Raw genomic sequence first — 18,361 nt, forward strand, 5'->3', positions numbered from 1 at the left:
CCTCTCTGCCAAGTGGAGGCATGAAGCTACCAGAGGATGCGGCCTTGCCCCTTAGGAACACGTGCCCTGTTGGCACAGCCCAGACAGCCCTTGACCCTGTAGGTTCCCAGCTTGGGTCAATTCATCCTGCACCTCCCACGCTCTCTGAATCCTTTGCTGGAGCTGGAGGAGCCCCCAGGCGGGGCTTCAAAGCCATTCAACAGCTGGCAAACCTCTTCCCCACAGGCATCCCAGGATACGGGTTTCCATGACATCTGGGGCACCCAGTCGATCCAGGCCAGGGTCTGCAGCCACAGCCCCAGCACTGCCATGTGCCCAGGTCGCTGCCCCAGTTCTGGAGCCCAGATGGAGCCAGCAGAGTCGAGGGAACCCGCGGCAGACCGTCAAGACCTAAGGAAGAGCACTAACGAGCAGTAGCCCATCTCCTGCACAGAGCCAGGCTCTGAAGAGAAGGTGTTTGGTCCCTCGGGGGCCAACCTCCCAGCTCAGAAGGCTGAGAGCAGATGGCAGACAGCAGCAGCAAGAGAAGGCTCAAGTTTGAGTCCCAGCCTCCCCGGCCCTGTCCCACAGAATGCAAAGAGAAGACCCTAGCTGCTTCTAGGATGCCTAGATGATGATGCTTTCCACCAGCATGCCTTGCTTTGTTTTGAGGTGACTCAGAAAAAGGTGGTTTAAAAGTCCATCTACAGGGGCGCCTGGGTGGCTTAACACTGAGCGTCTGCCTTCGGCTCAGGTCATGACCCCAGGGTTCTGGGATCGAGTCCCATGTCAGGCTCCCTGCTCAGTGGGGAGCCTGCTTCTCCCTCTCCCACTCCCTCTGCTTATATTCCCTTTCTTGCTGTGTCTCTATCAAATAAATAAATAAAATCTTAAAAAAAAAAAAAGTACATGTACAAGCAAGAGCAGGCCCTTTTCTAAAATGTCCTTCCTGGTGGGCTCAGGAATGGATCCTGGTTCTTGCCATGGGACTGAGGGAGCATCTGGGCCTGGCTTGGCCAGGAGAACCGCTCAGGCTGTGAGAAGGAAGCAGCTACTCCTCTTGAACACAAAGACTGGAAATGCCTGGGGCCTACCAGACAGCACTCAGTTCACTGTCCTAGTACAGCACTACGGGGTGTTAGGGCCCCAGGGCCCAGATTTAGAGTCCAGAGCTTTGATGTCATTGCGGGGGGGAGGGCGGATTGGAGGGGGCGGGTTAGACATGGGCAGGTAGCTGGAGATGGCACAAGGGAACACCTGGAATGTTCCACAGCCCTGGGATCCACGAGCTTCTTGGGTATGGGGCCCAGGCATGGGCCTGGGCAGTGTTTCATGCTGCACATGAGATCATGACCAGGGTGCTTGGCCAAGTCCCGGAGAGAAAACCAACCCATGCTGGGTTCTCTGAGGTCTGGCTGTGTCCAAGAGTGGGGCCAAGAAATGGAGCTGTGTTATCATTTTTAAAACAAATATTATAAGTCTCTGATAGCCCCCGTCTCATCCTCTGGTTTGACCTGCCTCCGCCGGGCTTGTTTCCGCCACACCCGTGCCCTTCTGTGCCTCCAGCACGGTCTCCCAGAAGCGGGCACGCTTCGGATCATGCACCTCCCAACTGAGAATGCTGTCCCCGTTCCCAGGGCACAGCCAAGCAGACACAGTTAGCCACACCTGCTAGGACCCGAGGTGGATGCCTGGCCCAAGCCGGCTCAAGCAGATCCCTTCTCTTGGGGATCTAGCAGGGGCTCCAAAACCGCAGTGAACCTCTGCCTCAGGGCCAGCCTGAGCCAGGTGCTCTGTGAGCCGCAAAGCAGTGAGGGCAGAGCTGCAGGAGAAAGACAGGGAGAAGCAGAAGGGCGGATCTGATGGCCCGTGGTCCCTGGCGCCTGGCCCACTAGAGCCCAGGGCCAGAACCTGAGCCGTCCTGAGCTACATGGCCTGCTTTGTATCCTCCTCATAAGATCACTTTTTGACTTAAACTGCCTTCAGCGGTTCCTATTACTTGCACTGAAAGAGCCTTCACAGAGACGTTCTCTTTCCCTTGACCCCCACCCCTGGGCTGTCTACCTCTGCCTCCAGGCACCACGGGTTCCCATCCAAGTTCTCAGGACCCAAGACCCAGCCGGCAAGATGCACACCCACCTCCTTAGTGAATTCTGTGGGATGTGGGAGGGTAAGACCTCCAGGGGAAGGCATGTCCTCAGGTAAGAGCCAACCAGCCCTGTTTCCTTCTTGAGAACATGAGCTTCCTACCTGCCAAAGGCCTTCTAGCCCTTGAGATGTTGTCGGGCTTGGTGGGACAGGAGCTAGCATTTATACTGCACTTCCTCCGTGCCCGGGACCACTGAGCAATTAACTCATGTCATCGTCAAAGAATGCTATGAGCCTGGTTCCATTATCATCCTCATTTTCCATAAGGGAGAACCAAAGCATTGAGGGGTTAAATGACTTGCCCAGATAACACAGCCAATGAGAGCTGGGATTTTGAACAAGTAGGAGCTCTCTAGAGCACTCCAGTCAGGTTCTGAAGTCATGAAAGTTTCTCTTTTCCTGGTGAGGCCAGAAAATTAAGAAGAGAGAGTTTCTGTGATGAGGAACGGTTGGTTCCTTCTTGATGCCCTTCTTGCTGGAAAAGCCGTTTGAGGAGTCCCGAAGTTCCGGGCACCATCAACACTGGGAATCCCTGCTGGGCCTGCCCTTGGACAGGATGGTACAGAGGCAAAGGCCAAGCGTGCTAGCACAGGGGCAGATAAAATGGGGCCAGGCTAACCTCTGCCCCTGCCAGGATGGACCCAGGAGAGGGAGATGCTGGGTGGCTTGTTCTCCCCTCCGCAGGCCAGCCTAGGATAGCAGCCACAGACAGCAAGCAAAGGCAAAACCGAGTGACCTCAACTCTCCCTGTCAAACCCGCACAGACAAACTGGCCCTAGTTACCCCGTCTTGGGGCTTCAAGACTGAGCCCAGTTAATCTCTTTAACTCATTGATTTAGCTCTCCCTGTGTGACAGAGAAGGAAGCCAAGCTCTCTCTTTTCTCATTGGAGGCCACCACCCATGTAACTTTGGAAAACTTGTCCAACCTTGCCGTGCCCATCTGTGAAACGGGGATAGTGCTACTTGCCTTGTGGATTGGTCACTGGGATTAAATGAATGAACCTCTGAAAAGTTCCCAGGCAATGAGATGGTGGCAGAATTTAATAAACGGGGATTATTTATTAATAAGGAAGATCAACGCAATCGTGAGGCCAAGCACTGGGTATTCCTAAATAAAGCGCAACGGAAGGACAGAGAAGGGAGCTTCTGAGCCTCCTGTCCTATCCCAGGGCTGCCCACCTCCCGCTCCCTGCCACCCCCATGGCTGATCTGCACCCCAGCAGTTCATCATTCCCAACAAGGAGGGCTGCTGACCCTGTCGTGACTTCGATTCCTTTCCCATAACCTGAAGTGCATTAAGGAAAGCTCTTCGAAGGGCTGCAACTAATAAATGAATAATAATAATCAATCAATCAATCAATCCCTAGGACCCGTGCCTCCTTCCCAGCCTGAAGCCCAATGGCCTTATTGTAGTCATGTTATGAACTTCTGCAGATGGGACAACCTGCAGGGGCTCTATCGACGGCCGTTCTCACTGCCAGAAAGGAGACTTCACCCAGGACAGTCTGGAAGGGGATCCAGCGAGGCCGTGTTCATCCATTGGTCCGTCTGTCCCAGGACAGAAGGACTGAGTCCCCCAGGCACTGGCACTCAGGGGGAGGCTCCGGCCCACACAGAGCCCAGGTCTTGTCCTGGCATCTGCTCAAAGGTTCCTGAGCCAAGGCCGCAGAGCCCTCCACCTGGAAGCTTCAGAAAGATCTCCAGTTGCGTGCAGGCCAAAGCAGAGACGCATTCTCCACTCCGGCCTGCAGCCTGAGGGCCAGGAGGAACAAAGAGAGACCCTGGGCTCTTTCTGACTTTCTTTTTAACTCTTCTAGATTTATTCGGGTATTTCAACAAACAGAAACTACATCATGCATGGTTACTTTTTGCCTTTGTACAACAAAACTAAGTACTCGGTGTGTCTGCAGATTTCTCTCCTTTCTTTCAGTAACATCAGGCAGACTTTTCGATGTTATCCAGTTTTGCACAGTCACTAGAGTGTCGCCTCATGAATTATTAAATCAGTGCTTCGTGGTAATACATAATTTCTTATCAATTATTCATGCTAATGTGTGTGTAGTTTACTTAATTGTGTTATTGACGATCAAAAGTAATTTCCTGAAAGTCCTCAAGGACACAAAATTTAATCAGCGTAACTACTTCTCAGATGCAATGCTGTTAAGTATTCTTAATTTGCTCAACAGTTCACTTATTTATGTACCTTTCTGGAGGAAATACGAGTTTAATCAAACAATTAGATTGAAGAGTTAGTGTACATAAGGGCTTGAGCTTACAGCGTTCAACCCAACATTCGTAATTACAGGGAAACGGAAGCAATTCTGCCGCTTTTTGGCAAATCGTTTCATCTTGGTACTCAACAAGCAAAATAGAGCAGGAAGAAGGATCTGACTTTTTTTTTTTTTTTTCTTTTTAAAGAGACAGTGTATTTTATCAAATGCTTTGCGGTCATCAGAAACGAGGCGCACTACACTCAGGGAGTACCAGTGGGGGGCTTCTAGGTGGGGAGGGTGACAAGGGGAGCAGGACAGTCTGAAGATGGAACATGTTGATTATAATAACTGAGAGGAAAATAATTGTCATAAAACCAATAACAGTTTGCATGGAAACGCCATCAGTGAGCCGTTCAAGACCGCAACCTTTCAGGTACCAAACCCCCTGCCAGGGAGTGACAGAGCTCACGCTATTGCACATTTTCCCTTGGATCTCTTCTAGTTTACTATCCACATGAGAGAAAACACACCCAGGAGATCAAAACTGAAATCTCTATGAAATTTGGCCCTTTGGAATGAATTCTCTTCGCACCACAAGGAAGCCCTCTTCCCCGTGCTCCATTTCTCCACATACACCATTCTCCTCTTGTTTCCTACCTTTTTTTTTCTTCTGTAAAAAAAAAATAAATCAATAAATAACACCACTGGGGAAGCCCCTCCATGTGCCAGGGACTTGAGGAAAGGTTGTTCATCCAGATGTGTACAGATGTCGGAGATGTTCGTGGGAGCTTTCTCCTGCTCCAAGGACCCTTGGTGTTCTCTAGATCAGAGGACTGCTTTCCACTGGTTAACTGTCCACCAACCTAGAGGTCTGGTCCAGAGAGGTGGGGCCAGCAGGGGCACTTCATTGTGGGAGCCCACACTGGCTCGGTGGCTGCTCGTCACAATGGTGGCCCCAGTTCACGGAGCTGGTGGCCTGTCTGATAGGCCAGCCTCCCTGGCCGGAAGTGCCCAGTGGGGCGCCCCCCAGGACAGGCTGTGCCTTCCCCTCTGCACCCTATGTCTTCTCACCCTCTATAAACTAACTCAGCCTACAACTAATATCCTTCAACAAGAGAAAGGGCGGGGGGCACATTGCTGCTAATTTCGGTGGAGGGCCATAAGAGTTCATTGGGATTACACCAATTTCCTGGTTCTTCATGGAAGGGGCACAGTCCCACTTCAGAGCACAAGACTCAGCCTGGGGCGTCTCTCAAGGATGACCCACGCCACAGTTCTTTGGGTTGGTTAAGACCTTCAAAGGTGGCCCAGGAAAGGGACAGGAAAGTGAGGGGGTGAGCAACTCTACTTCCTTCCAACACTTCTGGGCCCAGATGGAAACCCCAGGGGTCTCACCACAGAGTGGTCTCCGGTGCCCACGAGTTCCATCTGGACTTGTCACCGGAAGCCAGGACAACGCAGCCCCACCGGTAGGACTCCAGAGGTACTCTTCCAGATGCCAAGGGAGCTGTGGGTCTCACTTCCCTTCCTGAGTCCGTGAGGAGGCCCTGGGCTGCAGGCTTCCTTTGCTTTTTGGAGAGTTTTCCACAGGGGCTGAGGCTGGGAGAAGCAGGGGGCGGGGGGAGGGCACCTCGGGCCTGGACACTCAGCACCCTCATACACTCTTGTCCCCCTCACTGTGTTCCTTGGAGGGAGGGTTCTTGTCCTGGCTGCCATCAGGGGGCGCCGGCTTGGCCGCGGGGCTGGGGCTGCTGCTGGCAGAGGGCAGGAGATTGGCCGACTGCAGGACGGCCTCGGAGTGCTCGCGGGCCTTCATGCGCAAGGCGGCCACACTGGCCGTGCGGTTGCTCTGGCAGCCGTAGGTGGGAAGGAATGACAGCCCCATGGGGTCTGGGACACAGCAAGAGCACAGCGGGCCCCCTGAAAGGAGGAAAAACAACAGGCTGCCATCAGTGCCCACATTCTGTCTCCCGGGACATGAGGTGGGGGAGAGGGGGCCAACCGATTCTGTTTTGGTTCAGGATCTTAAAGGGAGAGGTGACATGACAAGTGCTCAGGACCCCAGAGATGGGCCCAGTGCAAGAAATCTGGTTGATAACCCAAGGAATCATCAGTGCGCTGGGGAGACCTGACCAGTCCTGCTTCCTCACAGACCAACTGGGTGGCCTTAGGCCAATGTCTTGGCTTCACCTTCTGCAAAATGGGAAGATACCTACCTCCCAGGATCGTTATTAGGAGCCAATGAAGAAATCCCACACTCCCCAAACTAGTTGCTGAAGCACCCCCAAGAACTCACAGGGGCATTGCAGGGACGTTTTCAACCTTTGAAGACAAAAGGGAGCCCCACCATTTTTCAAGCGGCTCCCAAGTTGCCAGGACATTAATACTCACTGAGCTGCTTAGACCTAATCATTTAATGAACAAAACTGTTAGGTATTTCCAAGGGCCCAAGAGAGTCATGAAAAATTAACAAAGACCCTCAGGGCACTGTGAACTGAGTTTTAAGAACCTCTGAAGGAATCAGTTTGGAAAGCACTTAGCATAGGTCCGATGCGTGGAACGGGGCTTGGGAGCAATGGCGTGGCCCCCGACCTGCTGGCCAGAGGGTATAAACCAGCCCAGAAACACACTGAGCTCACCGCTCTGCCAGGCTCAGTTTGAGGATCCTCCCTCTTGATGGGCCACCCTCAACTGTGCATTTATTCAACGACTCTCCGTGAGCACCCGGCACTCTTCTAGACCCTAGTGACCATCACCAGGAACAACGCAGCAGGACCCAACCTCACGGAGTGCAGGTCTAGTGGAGAGTCACACCGGAGCCCTGAGTCCCTGATACAAAGGCAGGTGGTAACACGTGCTATGGAAAATACAGATGGTGCTTGGCAGAGACCTGAGGGCAACCCATCAGGGTGACAGCCACGGGAAAGAGCACGCAGCCAGGGAGAAGAGCAGTGCAAAGGCACGGACGTAGAACTAGAAGTCACCAGTTCAGGGAATAGCAGGGTGTTTAGACTGACCAAAGCCAGAGACCACAGGTGAGGGCAGAAGCAGGCAGGTCAAGGTCATCAAGACCAGACTGCAGGATTCAGGGCAAGGAAACCTCAGCAGGTCAGAGTAGAGAGTGCTGCAGGCTTCTTTGCATCAGGGACAGGGTGGGAAGGCTGGTGGGTAAAGCAGTCCTCGGGGAGAGTGGCTTGGCCCAACTCCACATCCAAATGAACAGAGGGGCCATTCCTAAGGTGGGGGCAAACAGAGAATGTTGTGTGCGGGGAGGGGGCATGCCTGTGGAGGAGGAGGATGGGGAGAGTCTGGAACCTCATGGTCCTGCTGCCCCATCTGAGTTCTGAGGGGAGAAGAGAGCAGCGCTCAGCAGGGCTGGCACCACCCCTGTTCCTTGAGGGACACCCGTGTGTTCCATCTGCCGACCCCAGGCAGGTGTGGGGGCAGGAGTCACACAGACTTTGCCCAGGCCAGCTTCAAAGCCAGAGTCCCCCAGGGAAGCCAGAGATGGACCACCATGACCCTGCAAGGGCAGCTGGGTGTTAGTGCCTATCCCTAAGGCCTGAGACCTGGGTCCGCCATGCCCACTGGCTGCACGTGGGTGGGCAACCTTCTGACAAGGGAGGGCACCACAAAGCCAGTCCCTCACCTCTTTCTGAAAGTGCTCACCGGCTTTGGAAGAAGCAGACCCAGAGATCAGTTGTACCGGGGAACCAAAATTCCTATTTGTCAAATGAATCCGAATTCCTCCCAGTGGCCTCCAAGCCCTTGCATGACTGGGTTGGCATTGTGTTCTCCTCCTTCCCATGTGCTGGCAAGCGCTTCCTTCACATGCTCCCTGAGCGTCACAGCAGAGCCCACAGAAAGCTGTATTACCCAGAGTTCTCCCCTTTTTCAGATGAGGAGACTGAGGGTGAATAGTAAGTGGCCAAGTGGGACCTCACCAGGCAGGGGGCCTCCTCCTCAACCATTGTGTCCCTCTGTGTGAGAAGAGCGCTCGTTCTGCTCCCGCTTGGACGCTTCCCTGGGCTTAGCCTGTGAGTGAAGAGCCCTGCCCTGTGCCTTGGAATAGTCTCCTCACACCTCTCTCTCTTTAGAGCTCCCGGTCACGTTCCAGTCTGCGCAAATCCCACAGCATTGGCCACAAATGGTAGGAGGATCGTTGATGGTTTCTTGACTTGTTTGTTGTCTGTCTCTCCCCCTTAAGAGACTGCAGACGCCCAACAGGTTAGGTATCTTCCTGTCTCGTTCAGCACTCTGTCCCCAACACCTGGCATAGTACCTGTAACAGGCCAGGCCCTTGGAAAATACCCAGGGAAGGAAAAAGTCAGGGAGGGCCATCAGCCCTAGTGTCCGTTTGTAGGATCAGTGCTCATGAGGCAGCCTCGGCAACATCCGCGGGGGGGACGTTCCCACCTCCTTTCCTGGGGACAGGCTTCCCCATGCCAGGGCCAGACCCCTTCCTCTCCCCTCAAACACACTGGGGCAATTCTCTCTTCCTTTCCAAGCCTGCTCAGAGACAGAAGGACGCTCACCTTCACCAGCCCCCATGGTGGCCCCCTGTCCCCATCCTGGCCACCCTGAGGGGTGTGCATTACTCATCCCCACTCTCCAGGTAAGGACACTGAGGCTCCAGGACTAACCGGCCTGAGTTTGTACAGTTTACTGAGAGGTGGGACCAGAACCTTCTGGCAGTGTTTCAGTCCCCCGGCACAATAACAGGAGGTGGAAACAGAGCTGCGGCCTCCTACCTCAGTTCTGACTGGGGGTCAATACAGCCGGTAGCAGACCCTAGGACAAGCATAGGACAAATCACAAAGGCCAACTTTACAAAGGGAATTCTGAGATCCCAGGTCACAGCTCCCACACCCCCTGGTGGGCTTCTAGCCTCGTGTTATTTCCAGCAGCAGGAAACAAACAGAAAGTCACGCTGGGTCAAGTCCCGAGTCCATTTTCCCATCGGCCCTCACGAAGCACAGCCACACACAAATAACACCAGTGACGGCTCAGCAGGGGAGGGGCAGCCTTTGTGGGGACAGTGTCTGTGCCATGAGCCCCAGGACCCATGCAAGGACTGGGGTCCCCTCAGGTCTCCTTCCCAAAGGGAGCTCATGTGTGAGGGGACCATACACAAAGAACGATGGGAATACTGGGCATTTTCCTCTCTGTGTCTGTTTAGAATCCTTCTCATTTTTCTACAAGAAATGTGAAGTTCTTTGAAAATCAGAAACACTACTTTCAATTGTAAATGAATGTTAAGATATTTGAGGAGGGCCAAGGAGGAGGCTGGGGAGCCTGATCCAGGTCTGTACTGAAAGTCTGAGGGGAGCTTGCCTGGAGCTGTGGACCGTCAGCAGCCTGGGAGGGACCACAGTCCTCAGGATCTGCCCTAGGCAGCCTGCCCCAAGTCAGAGCAGCCCGAGAGGGTCAGGCTGCTTCTTGCCTCCAGCGAGGCTTTGCTCCAATGTAAGCATCCAGCAGGGAGTTAAACAGTCTGTGACTCGGTGAGGAACATGCCACCTACGGAACGAAGAAGGGCCACTGGGACAAAACAGAGCCTCTCTCCCTGGGATCCACGGCCTACAAGGTCACACGGTGGGCTCCCAAGAAAGCCACCGATAACTACACTCTTGGTCCTCGAAACGCAGACTCAGCCATAAGAGAAATACATTAACTCATAGAACCAAGGCTATGGGAAGGGGCAGAGTCTGTGCCCGTGATCTGGTTCACCCCCCACACCATCATGGATGGATGGTGAAACTAAGGACCATGGATGGGGAAACTAAGGACCAGGAACCCAATGACTCTGGGATGATCTGTGGTTAGCTCTCAGGGCTATGCATACAAAGGAGAAATGTTGAATCTTAAAAAGGAAGGAAACTCTGACACATCTGTAACATAGATGGACCTCAAGGACGTTATGCTGAGTGAATAAGCCGGTCACGAGAAGACAAATCCCGCATGAGTCTCTTTCCATGAGATGCCCTGAGTAGGCATATTCATAGAGACGGAAAACAGAACGGTGGTCATCAGGGGTTGAGGAAAGGAGAAAATAAGAAGTTCTTGTTCAGTGAGCAGAGTTGCAATTTTGGAAGATGAAAAAGTTCTGGAGATGGATGGTGGTGATCGTTGCCCAACAAGAGGAATATATTGAATACTTATGAATTATCACTTAGAAAGAGTTAAGATGATAAATTTTATCTTCTACATATTTAATCAAATTAAAGATAAAATAAAGTAAAATACATTGTTATAAATAAAACTGTAAGAGCCAAAAGAGAGTTTGGGTCAAGGTCATCAGGATCATGAGGACTGCCCGTGGCTCTCGAACTTCTTTGTGGCTCCTCCAGTGAATGAGGACCTCCAAAGTCCCTTGGGCCAAGCACTCCCACACCAGCCACATATCACCTCACATCCATGGGCTAATGCCCTCAACCCACCTCTCCAGTTGTGTCTTTGGCTAAGGAAGCAATTCATGGCTTATACAACCTCCTTAAGCTGGGCTTCTGCCCCAGACTCCGCTTCATGCCTGTGGGGTGGGCATTTCCACAGCAGGGCGGCAGACCCTGAGACAGGCATTTGGGCCAACAAGATTCTTTGGCAGATGTCATCCTCCTTCCTCATCTACACCCCAAGTCTGAACTATAGTGAAAGTGTCCTTCCAAAGGGGTCGATGTTTATAGGTGAACTCCTACCCATCCAAACAGCCACATCAAGGAATGCCAACAGAGGCAGAGGAACCATTGGAAATCACTCTCTTTGCCCTACCCTTACTTGGAAGACAACTTGGAAGATGTGCCAATCCAGAATGTAGATATGGGCAAGACAGAGAGGCAATCTGTACAACAGAACAAGATCAAAATCAAACAAAGAGACAAATCTAATATGCCAGGTTTTATCAGGGAAAGGTGTAAAGTCTATGATCTGTGCCCAAGGGTCCAACTGTACGAGAGGGTGGGGCTCAGTGGAGCATGTGGTCAATATGACTTCTCGGTAAGCTCAATGTGACACCATATGGTTATGGGTTGCCTTCACAGAGGCAGAAACTGTGGGGAAACTGTGGGGAAAAGATAAATTCTTTCTCTTCTCTGTCATGGTCAGACCATCAGACTAGAGGGAGGGAAGGGGGGAAGGGAAGGAAAAAAGAGAGGAGGGAGAAGTAAAAAAATGGAAGAAATGTGGCTACTTAGCTGAGGTGACCTCAGGGCACAATGGACATGAAGTAACTGTCTCTGACTATCTCTCTCTTAATGACGGGGGTAAAAGAGAAGAAATGGCCAAAAGTATGAGAAAAACGAAGTTTTTCTTTCTTTACCATCAGATGCTGTACATATGCAGAGGGCTTGCTAGGTTCCTGGTCATCAGACCCTGAAGCCCCCAACAGGACGTTAGAGAATCTTCATGCACAATATGGGCTATTGGACAAGAAAAAGCTTTAAATCCCTTTCAACAAAAAAGAAGTGGTTTTAGAATGGAAGGTGAATTATAAAGTTGAGTCCTTCCAACTTTAACATGTTTTCAGAATTTCAGTTCATGGTGATAGAACTTAAATTGTCCAACCACCAGCATCTCCCTTAACTCCTATCACCCTTTTTTTAACAAAGAAAAAAACGATTTCCACAAACAGGATTCTCATAAAACTAACTCTTGATTTCTTCATGATTCCACAGTACCAATGGCATCACCAGATTTCCCCAAATGCCTCGTGCCCAAATAACTTCAGCAACCCAGACCCTGACTGAAAACCAGAAGTAACAAAATGGAGATTTGTCCTCTGACATGCTCAGGACGGCAGGACGGCAGAAGAACCAATAGTTACCAAGTAAAACCCCAGACCCCAAAGCGCATGCAATTTGTCCCTGAAAAGCCATACTCAAGGCCCTCACTAGAGTATTTAACGATCCTTTCAAGTGCACTTCTGACATAAATGGTTCGGTTTGAAAGACTACCACAAACTAGAGAGAAATGTGCCTGCTAATGGCAGACACACTGGTAATATTGAGAAAAGGCACACAAACTTATGACAGCCAAAAAACTCAAAATGCACAGTAACGTGGAGCCAGCCAGTACTGGGGCAAGCAAGCAAAGGGGGACACCTCAGGATGGCCTGACAGCTCTGACCCACACAGCAGGAACCGCCACAGAGACATGACATCTGAAAATGTTTTGACAACTTCCTGTGACTGTGAGTGATGGGGAGACACTGAGCCAACAACAAGAAGGACCAGGTGCCCCCCTTTATTATGTCAGGGAGGTAACCAAGACCCTCAAGAAAATGTCTACCCCAAAATCGAGTCATCCATTATCAAGTTTCCATAAAATGAGAACCACAACAGGCCTTCTCTGGGACCTGAAAGCTGGATGCAGCCTGTATCTGAGGCAGAAGAAAGGGGAATTTGAAGTTTGGCCCCCCCCAGCTCCACTGTTCACCTGTCATGGGGTTTCTCGCCATCCGTCCACACTTCAGGTTCCTCGTCTGTGAGGGGAGGTGATACACCCACCTTTGGGAGACATTCCATGGCACACCTAGTACTAAGGTCTCTAACAATTACTATTTCCCTCACCTCATACAAACTGAAGGGTAATTCTAAGTCACAATTCACAACTTATTTCAATTACCGATCCATTTTAGTCACCCGCTGAGGAACTGATCTTGTGAGCATTCCCCCAGGACACCCAGGATGACCCATGAGCTCTGCCACAGCTGGGGAGTGTGGGGGGACCATCCCACCAGCTCTGCTCCCAGGCCTGAAAGATGCCCAACCGACCACCGCACTGTGTCCTCGGATGTCCTGTGTCCTCAGCGGAGCCTTTCCCATCAGACCAAAAACGAAAATAATTTATTCTGCCAACAGAATCTTGAGGACGAAGATGAACTTTAAAAGTGTCCTTTTTTTAACTACTGGATTTCCAGAGTTGGGGCTCTAGGTTCCCTCCCTTTTTTTTTAATCTTTCAAAAAGGTATAAATCATGAATGGGCTAAAAATTAAATTAGCTACGATGTAAGTCAGTCCAGTGTGGCATACGGTGATGGTAACTGTGACCAACCTCATGGCCCAACAATAGGGAGCTGAGTAAGTTGGAGTCACCCACAGAGAACACGCTAAAGCTATGACAAAATTATATTATAGGAAGATACTTAGCACCATGAAAAAATTAATCATAATGACATATAATAATGAAATATTAAGTTTAAAAAGTAGGTTAAGAAACAACTAAGTCAGTAGGATTCTATTTTGGTACACATATGTATGTGTTATTGTACATATCCATGTGTACATAATACATACATATATACACATTGTGTGTATATATGTACACATCCATGTACAACCATATGTCGTATCCATGTAGGATTGTAGGTATAACACATGTGAAAATTTATAAGCAGAAAATACTGATAAGTTTAAACATTTTGGTTTAAAATTTTTAATTTCTAAATAAGTTATAAAATATATGAATTCATTAGAGATATATATTTATAGATGGGAAGACAACAAATGTACCAATACCAAATATTCATAGCAGTTGATTCTGGGTACCAAGGGTATGAGTGATTTTATATGTTTCTTTGTGTTTTATCGTATTTTCCACTCTTTCTAGCCTGGCCAGGTATTAAGGTCATGAAAATGGTGTGTCCTTCTGTGCCTTGTGATTTCCAGCCTTCTTCCATTCAGATGATGAGAATGGATGCTCTCCTTTAGGACGGAGTCCCACTGAAATTGTCAAGGAATAAGGGCCATGGCCTCGGCACCCAGGTGCAGCTCCATAACTATTAATGGCCTGGGTCTACACTGACCAGTGAAACTGGGGTGGATGAAGTGTCTTGGAGGAACACTTGGTCAGTCTCCCGTCCTGTGTGGTCCAAGGTTAGCAAGTCCCTAAGCACCCCAAGCATGGGGTACAACCAACCCACCAGCAGACGAACCTCCTCAAATACCACAACCTCTCCCCTCTGGCCCTACCAACATGTGCCATGGCCAGCGTCTGCGTGAGAGCATCTGACCTTAAAACGCAGCCTGAAAATGATTTTGTTTGGAGAACACACTACCTCCTGGACACTAAATTAAAACACACAATTAGATTTCCATTAAGTTACAGCAAATTCTGCTGAATTGATCTAATCGGCCTACATTCCTACATGACATCATGCTTTAAAGGCTTGGCCTGAACATAAATACTTAATGTAATAAATACAGTCTGAAATATTTGATCTTCTTGGCAGTTTAATTGATCTACTATAGAGACTGACAGGAAAAATTAAGTTAGTTCTGTCTCGTCTCTGTCGATAGCACATTTTCCTCATAAAGGCACGTGAACTACAATGTTGGTTACAAGTAAAGCTCTCGCACACTGATTTCTTGATGAAAGTTCAGGTTAAGGGTAACAGAGTTGAACAAGGAACTGAGTGTGTGGATTTATGACACCTTGCACACAATATCATAGTTGATGTCTTTTGATAGATAGATAGATGGTAAATATATTTTGTGATTTGTAATAACAGCCCCTGGGCATGAGTGCAGTGTTGGTAGGTGCCTACCACATTTAAACACAGATTTTTAGATGTTGTAGCTATGCGTGCTCACCGATAATTAAGTGCACAAGGTCAAATTCATACCCCCATATCTTCTACCTCAGAAGGCCTGACATGCTTTGTCCCATCTCCATTTTATGGTTTATATTGCCTTTCACCATGACTTGTGTTTATTATTATTATTATTATTATTATTATTATTATTATTATATTGAGTTTTGTACCCAGCTCACCTCCCAAACTTGCCATAAGCGCCCTTCCCCCACACTCACCCCCACACTCCTGAGGCCAGAACTGAAATGTACCATTTGGGTACAAAGTAAAGACTGAATAGTTGGGGAAGGCAGAAAAGGAGGAGGAGTCTCTCCTTCCTGACTGAGCTGGCATACCTTAGGTCCTCAGAGTTACCATCCCACAGGTTCTAAACTTCCTCGGTACCTCGTAGAGAGAAACAGTGCTCATGGCAAAGTTGCTCAATCTGATTCATGTCAAAATCCCCAGGTTAATTTTGCAGGTTATTCTGCTAGAACTGACGCTCAGTCCCACCCCTGCCTGAACTCCACCTAGCACTTGTACACCCACACTCTTGACATCTGCTCATCTGTTCAGCAAATGCTCCTTGACGGGAGGCACTGCAGCCAAACAGTCCTTGCGCTGGGACAGTCTCAGGGCCCAGCACCAGGGTCCCCTTTCCATTTGGACGTCTTTGTAGGGGCAAACAAAAAATGACAACACCGAGATCCAAGAAGCCTGGCGCAGCCCAAGGAGCAGAGGGACACGCGTTCTGGGCAGCCCGATGTCAGTTAGCCCTCCCTCCTCTGAGTGGCAGCCAGAACTCGACACGGGCAGGCTGCTTCTCCTGCTGCCTCTGGGCACAAGCCAGAAACCTTCTGCTCAGCTCCCTGCACTCCAGGGCCCCATTGATTAGCAGGAAGGGCAAACCCATCAGCACCAATAGGAAATGGCTTCTGGAAAGTGAGTTGCAGCTTTTAAAGCCAGAGAATGACAGCAGGTGCCTGTAAAAGGAACAGAATCGATGCAGGGTGTGGGGAGCTGGACAATGGGACACCTGGGTCCCTGACTTGTCCTACTTCTTACAGATATACTACGTGACCTTGGACAGTCCTGTCCCCTCTCTGGGCCTCAGTTTCCCCACTATACTCAGGAAAGGTAACATACTCTTTAAGAAGATTCCTTACAAATCTTAGTGCTGGGGTTCTCTACCCCTGTCTTCCTGACAACAATTAGGCACGGAGAAGGCTAGGGCTGAACCAACCACTTTCCCCATAAGAAGTGGCTACCTTCTGCCCCTTGGGTTCCCTGCTCCCCAAATACCTATATCCTTACAAACAAGCCAAGGGCCCCAGAAGGCTGTGCTGCTTTCTTGGAGCTGCACACACCTCAGAACTCACTAACTGTGCCTTGGAGGCTGAGAGGCTCTCCCATTGAGGAACAATCCTGAGCAGTTCTGGGCCATGGCCAGTCTGACTCCAGAACTTGGGTTCACCTTGAGGCCATGCCATCCTCTCCTGGGAATGTGGCCCCATCCAACCTCATGCTTTGCCGTTTCCTCAACACACTAGGCCTACTTACCTCAGTGCCTTTGCTCATGCTCTTCTCTTGCCTGGGGTCCTTTCACCCACTGGGCAACTCCTATGCTTCCTTCAAGCCCAACTGAAACATTGCTTCTGGAAAGGCTTCCTCATTCCTACAGGGAAAAATGTCCTCTCCCCTCATGGCTTCCCCCATATCTTCCCAGCCCTTATTGATCTCTATGAGAGCATATGACTGTGTCACATGAGATGAAATTCTTTGTTGACTGTCTCTCCAAGCCCACACTTGGCCTGTCACCCCCTTGAAGTCAGTATGTGTCTAATTCATCACCAGAGGTTTGGCCTCTGCTTTAGAGTCTGACAAAGTGGGGTACTCAGTGGGTGCTGAATGAAGAACAGGAGGGCCCAGTTATTTCTGGGGTCCCACAGATGGCCAGCCCTGCAGGCTGGTGAGGTCAGTCTCCCACACCTGGAGCAGCCTCACCTGCTTTCCTTCTTTAGCCAAACCTCTCTACCATTTACTCTGCACCAGACTCTATATTTGGGGCTGAGGTGAGTGGCTTGGAAGGACCTAGAGGTGAGTCAGATAAGGCCGTTGCCTTTAAAGTGCTTGTAGTCAGAATTGGAAGCAAGGTAGTCTCAAAAACAAACACCCCAATTCATATCACGATACCAGAGTATCCTTGATCTTTGTGTCACTCAGTCTCCAAAGAGGATCTTCAAGGAAGCGACCTGCTAGCATTCACACCTGTGTGCAGGCCCCTCCACTCAAGCCTGGGTTGGCCCTGGGACCAGCTTAAATCAATAGAATGCATCAGAAACAACACTGTGCCTGTTGTGGGTGTAAGCCTCAACAAGGTCTGGCATCTTCTGCTTTTCCATGCTTGGGAATCAACTACCATTCAACTCCACTCCAAGCTCACCACGTGGAGAGAGAAAAAGAGCGCCCAGCCTCCCAGCATCCCCGCCAAGACCCCAGACAGGGAAGGGTGACCCCATGTTGCAGGTGCCAGCCCCAGCGGCCGTGTGAGCACAGACTCATGAGAGAGCCCCGACCAAAGCAGGAGCAGAACCACCTGGCTGCGTCCAGCCAGTCCTTGGAATCAGGACAGAGAGTAAAATAACCAGGCAGCCCTACGGCTGCTTTCATTATACTTGGTTTGGGGGCAAGGAAAACAACACTGACATCTGGAATGGAAATTCTAAGAAAATCCCAAGCCAATCTCCCCAAGATCATAGATACAAAACCCCTGAGCAAAGAACCAGCAAACAGAATCCAGCTCTATCAAAGAAGGAGGACATGTCACATCTTATGTGGGTTTATTCCAGGAAGGCACAGTTGGATTAACACTAAAAAAATCAATCAGTGTAACTTACTGTCTTAATACACTTGAGAAAGAAAAAAATCACGTGATCCCCTCAACAGCAGCAGAAAAAGTATTCAATGAAATTCAACGTTCATTCACATTCATGATTTTTTAAATAATAATTAAAATACAACTCTTAGGAAACCGAGGAGAGAAGAAACTACCCTTACTTGATAAAAGATATCTAAAACAAAACAAAACGAAAAGACAACAAACGTGACTGTGAAACCCTGAGATCAAGAACAGGCCAGGGTCGGTCCCGAAGACCACATATGGTATGATTCTGTTCCTACAAAAAGTCCACGGTAGCAATTGCAAACATGTTCATGACCGATAGAGACAGCGAGATCCATGGTGTCCTGAGGCTGGGGACATTGGGAGCAGGGGAAAGTAACTGCTAACAGATACAGGGTGATGGAAATGTTCAGAGGTTGATCTTAGCGACGGCTGCACCACTCCCTGAATATACTAAGATTCATTAAGCCAAACACTTCAGCGGATGAATGGGACGGTGTGTGAATTATATCGCAATAAAACTGTTACAAAAGAAATGGAATAAGGCAAGT

At 49.8% G+C, this 18,361-nt stretch overlaps 2 protein-coding genes across 2 annotated transcripts in view; one reads left to right on the top strand and one right to left on the bottom strand.

Moving 5' to 3' along the window:
• The window catches only part of C14H10orf71 (chromosome 14 C10orf71 homolog), a 53,097-nt gene extending 52,853 nt beyond the window's left edge, over window positions 1-244 (top strand). Inside the window, exon 4 of the transcript XR_007122686.1 lies at window positions 226-244. The gene's annotated coding sequence lies outside the window, so the exon portion shown is untranslated. The remainder of the gene's footprint in view (window positions 1-225) is intronic.
• Window positions 245-5,995: 5,751 nt separating this feature from the next.
• Window positions 5,996-18,361, bottom strand: part of DRGX (dorsal root ganglia homeobox) — a 28,558-nt gene continuing 16,192 nt past the window's right edge. Inside the window, exon 6 of the mRNA XM_047701345.1 lies at window positions 5,996-6,261. Coding sequence (XP_047557301.1) covers window positions 5,996-6,261 — 266 coding nt within the window. The remainder of the gene's footprint in view (window positions 6,262-18,361) is intronic.

This window comes from Lutra lutra, chromosome 14 (genome assembly GCF_902655055.1).
Source record: "Lutra lutra chromosome 14, mLutLut1.2, whole genome shotgun sequence".
NCBI classification, from domain to species: domain Eukaryota; kingdom Metazoa; phylum Chordata; class Mammalia; order Carnivora; family Mustelidae; genus Lutra; species Lutra lutra.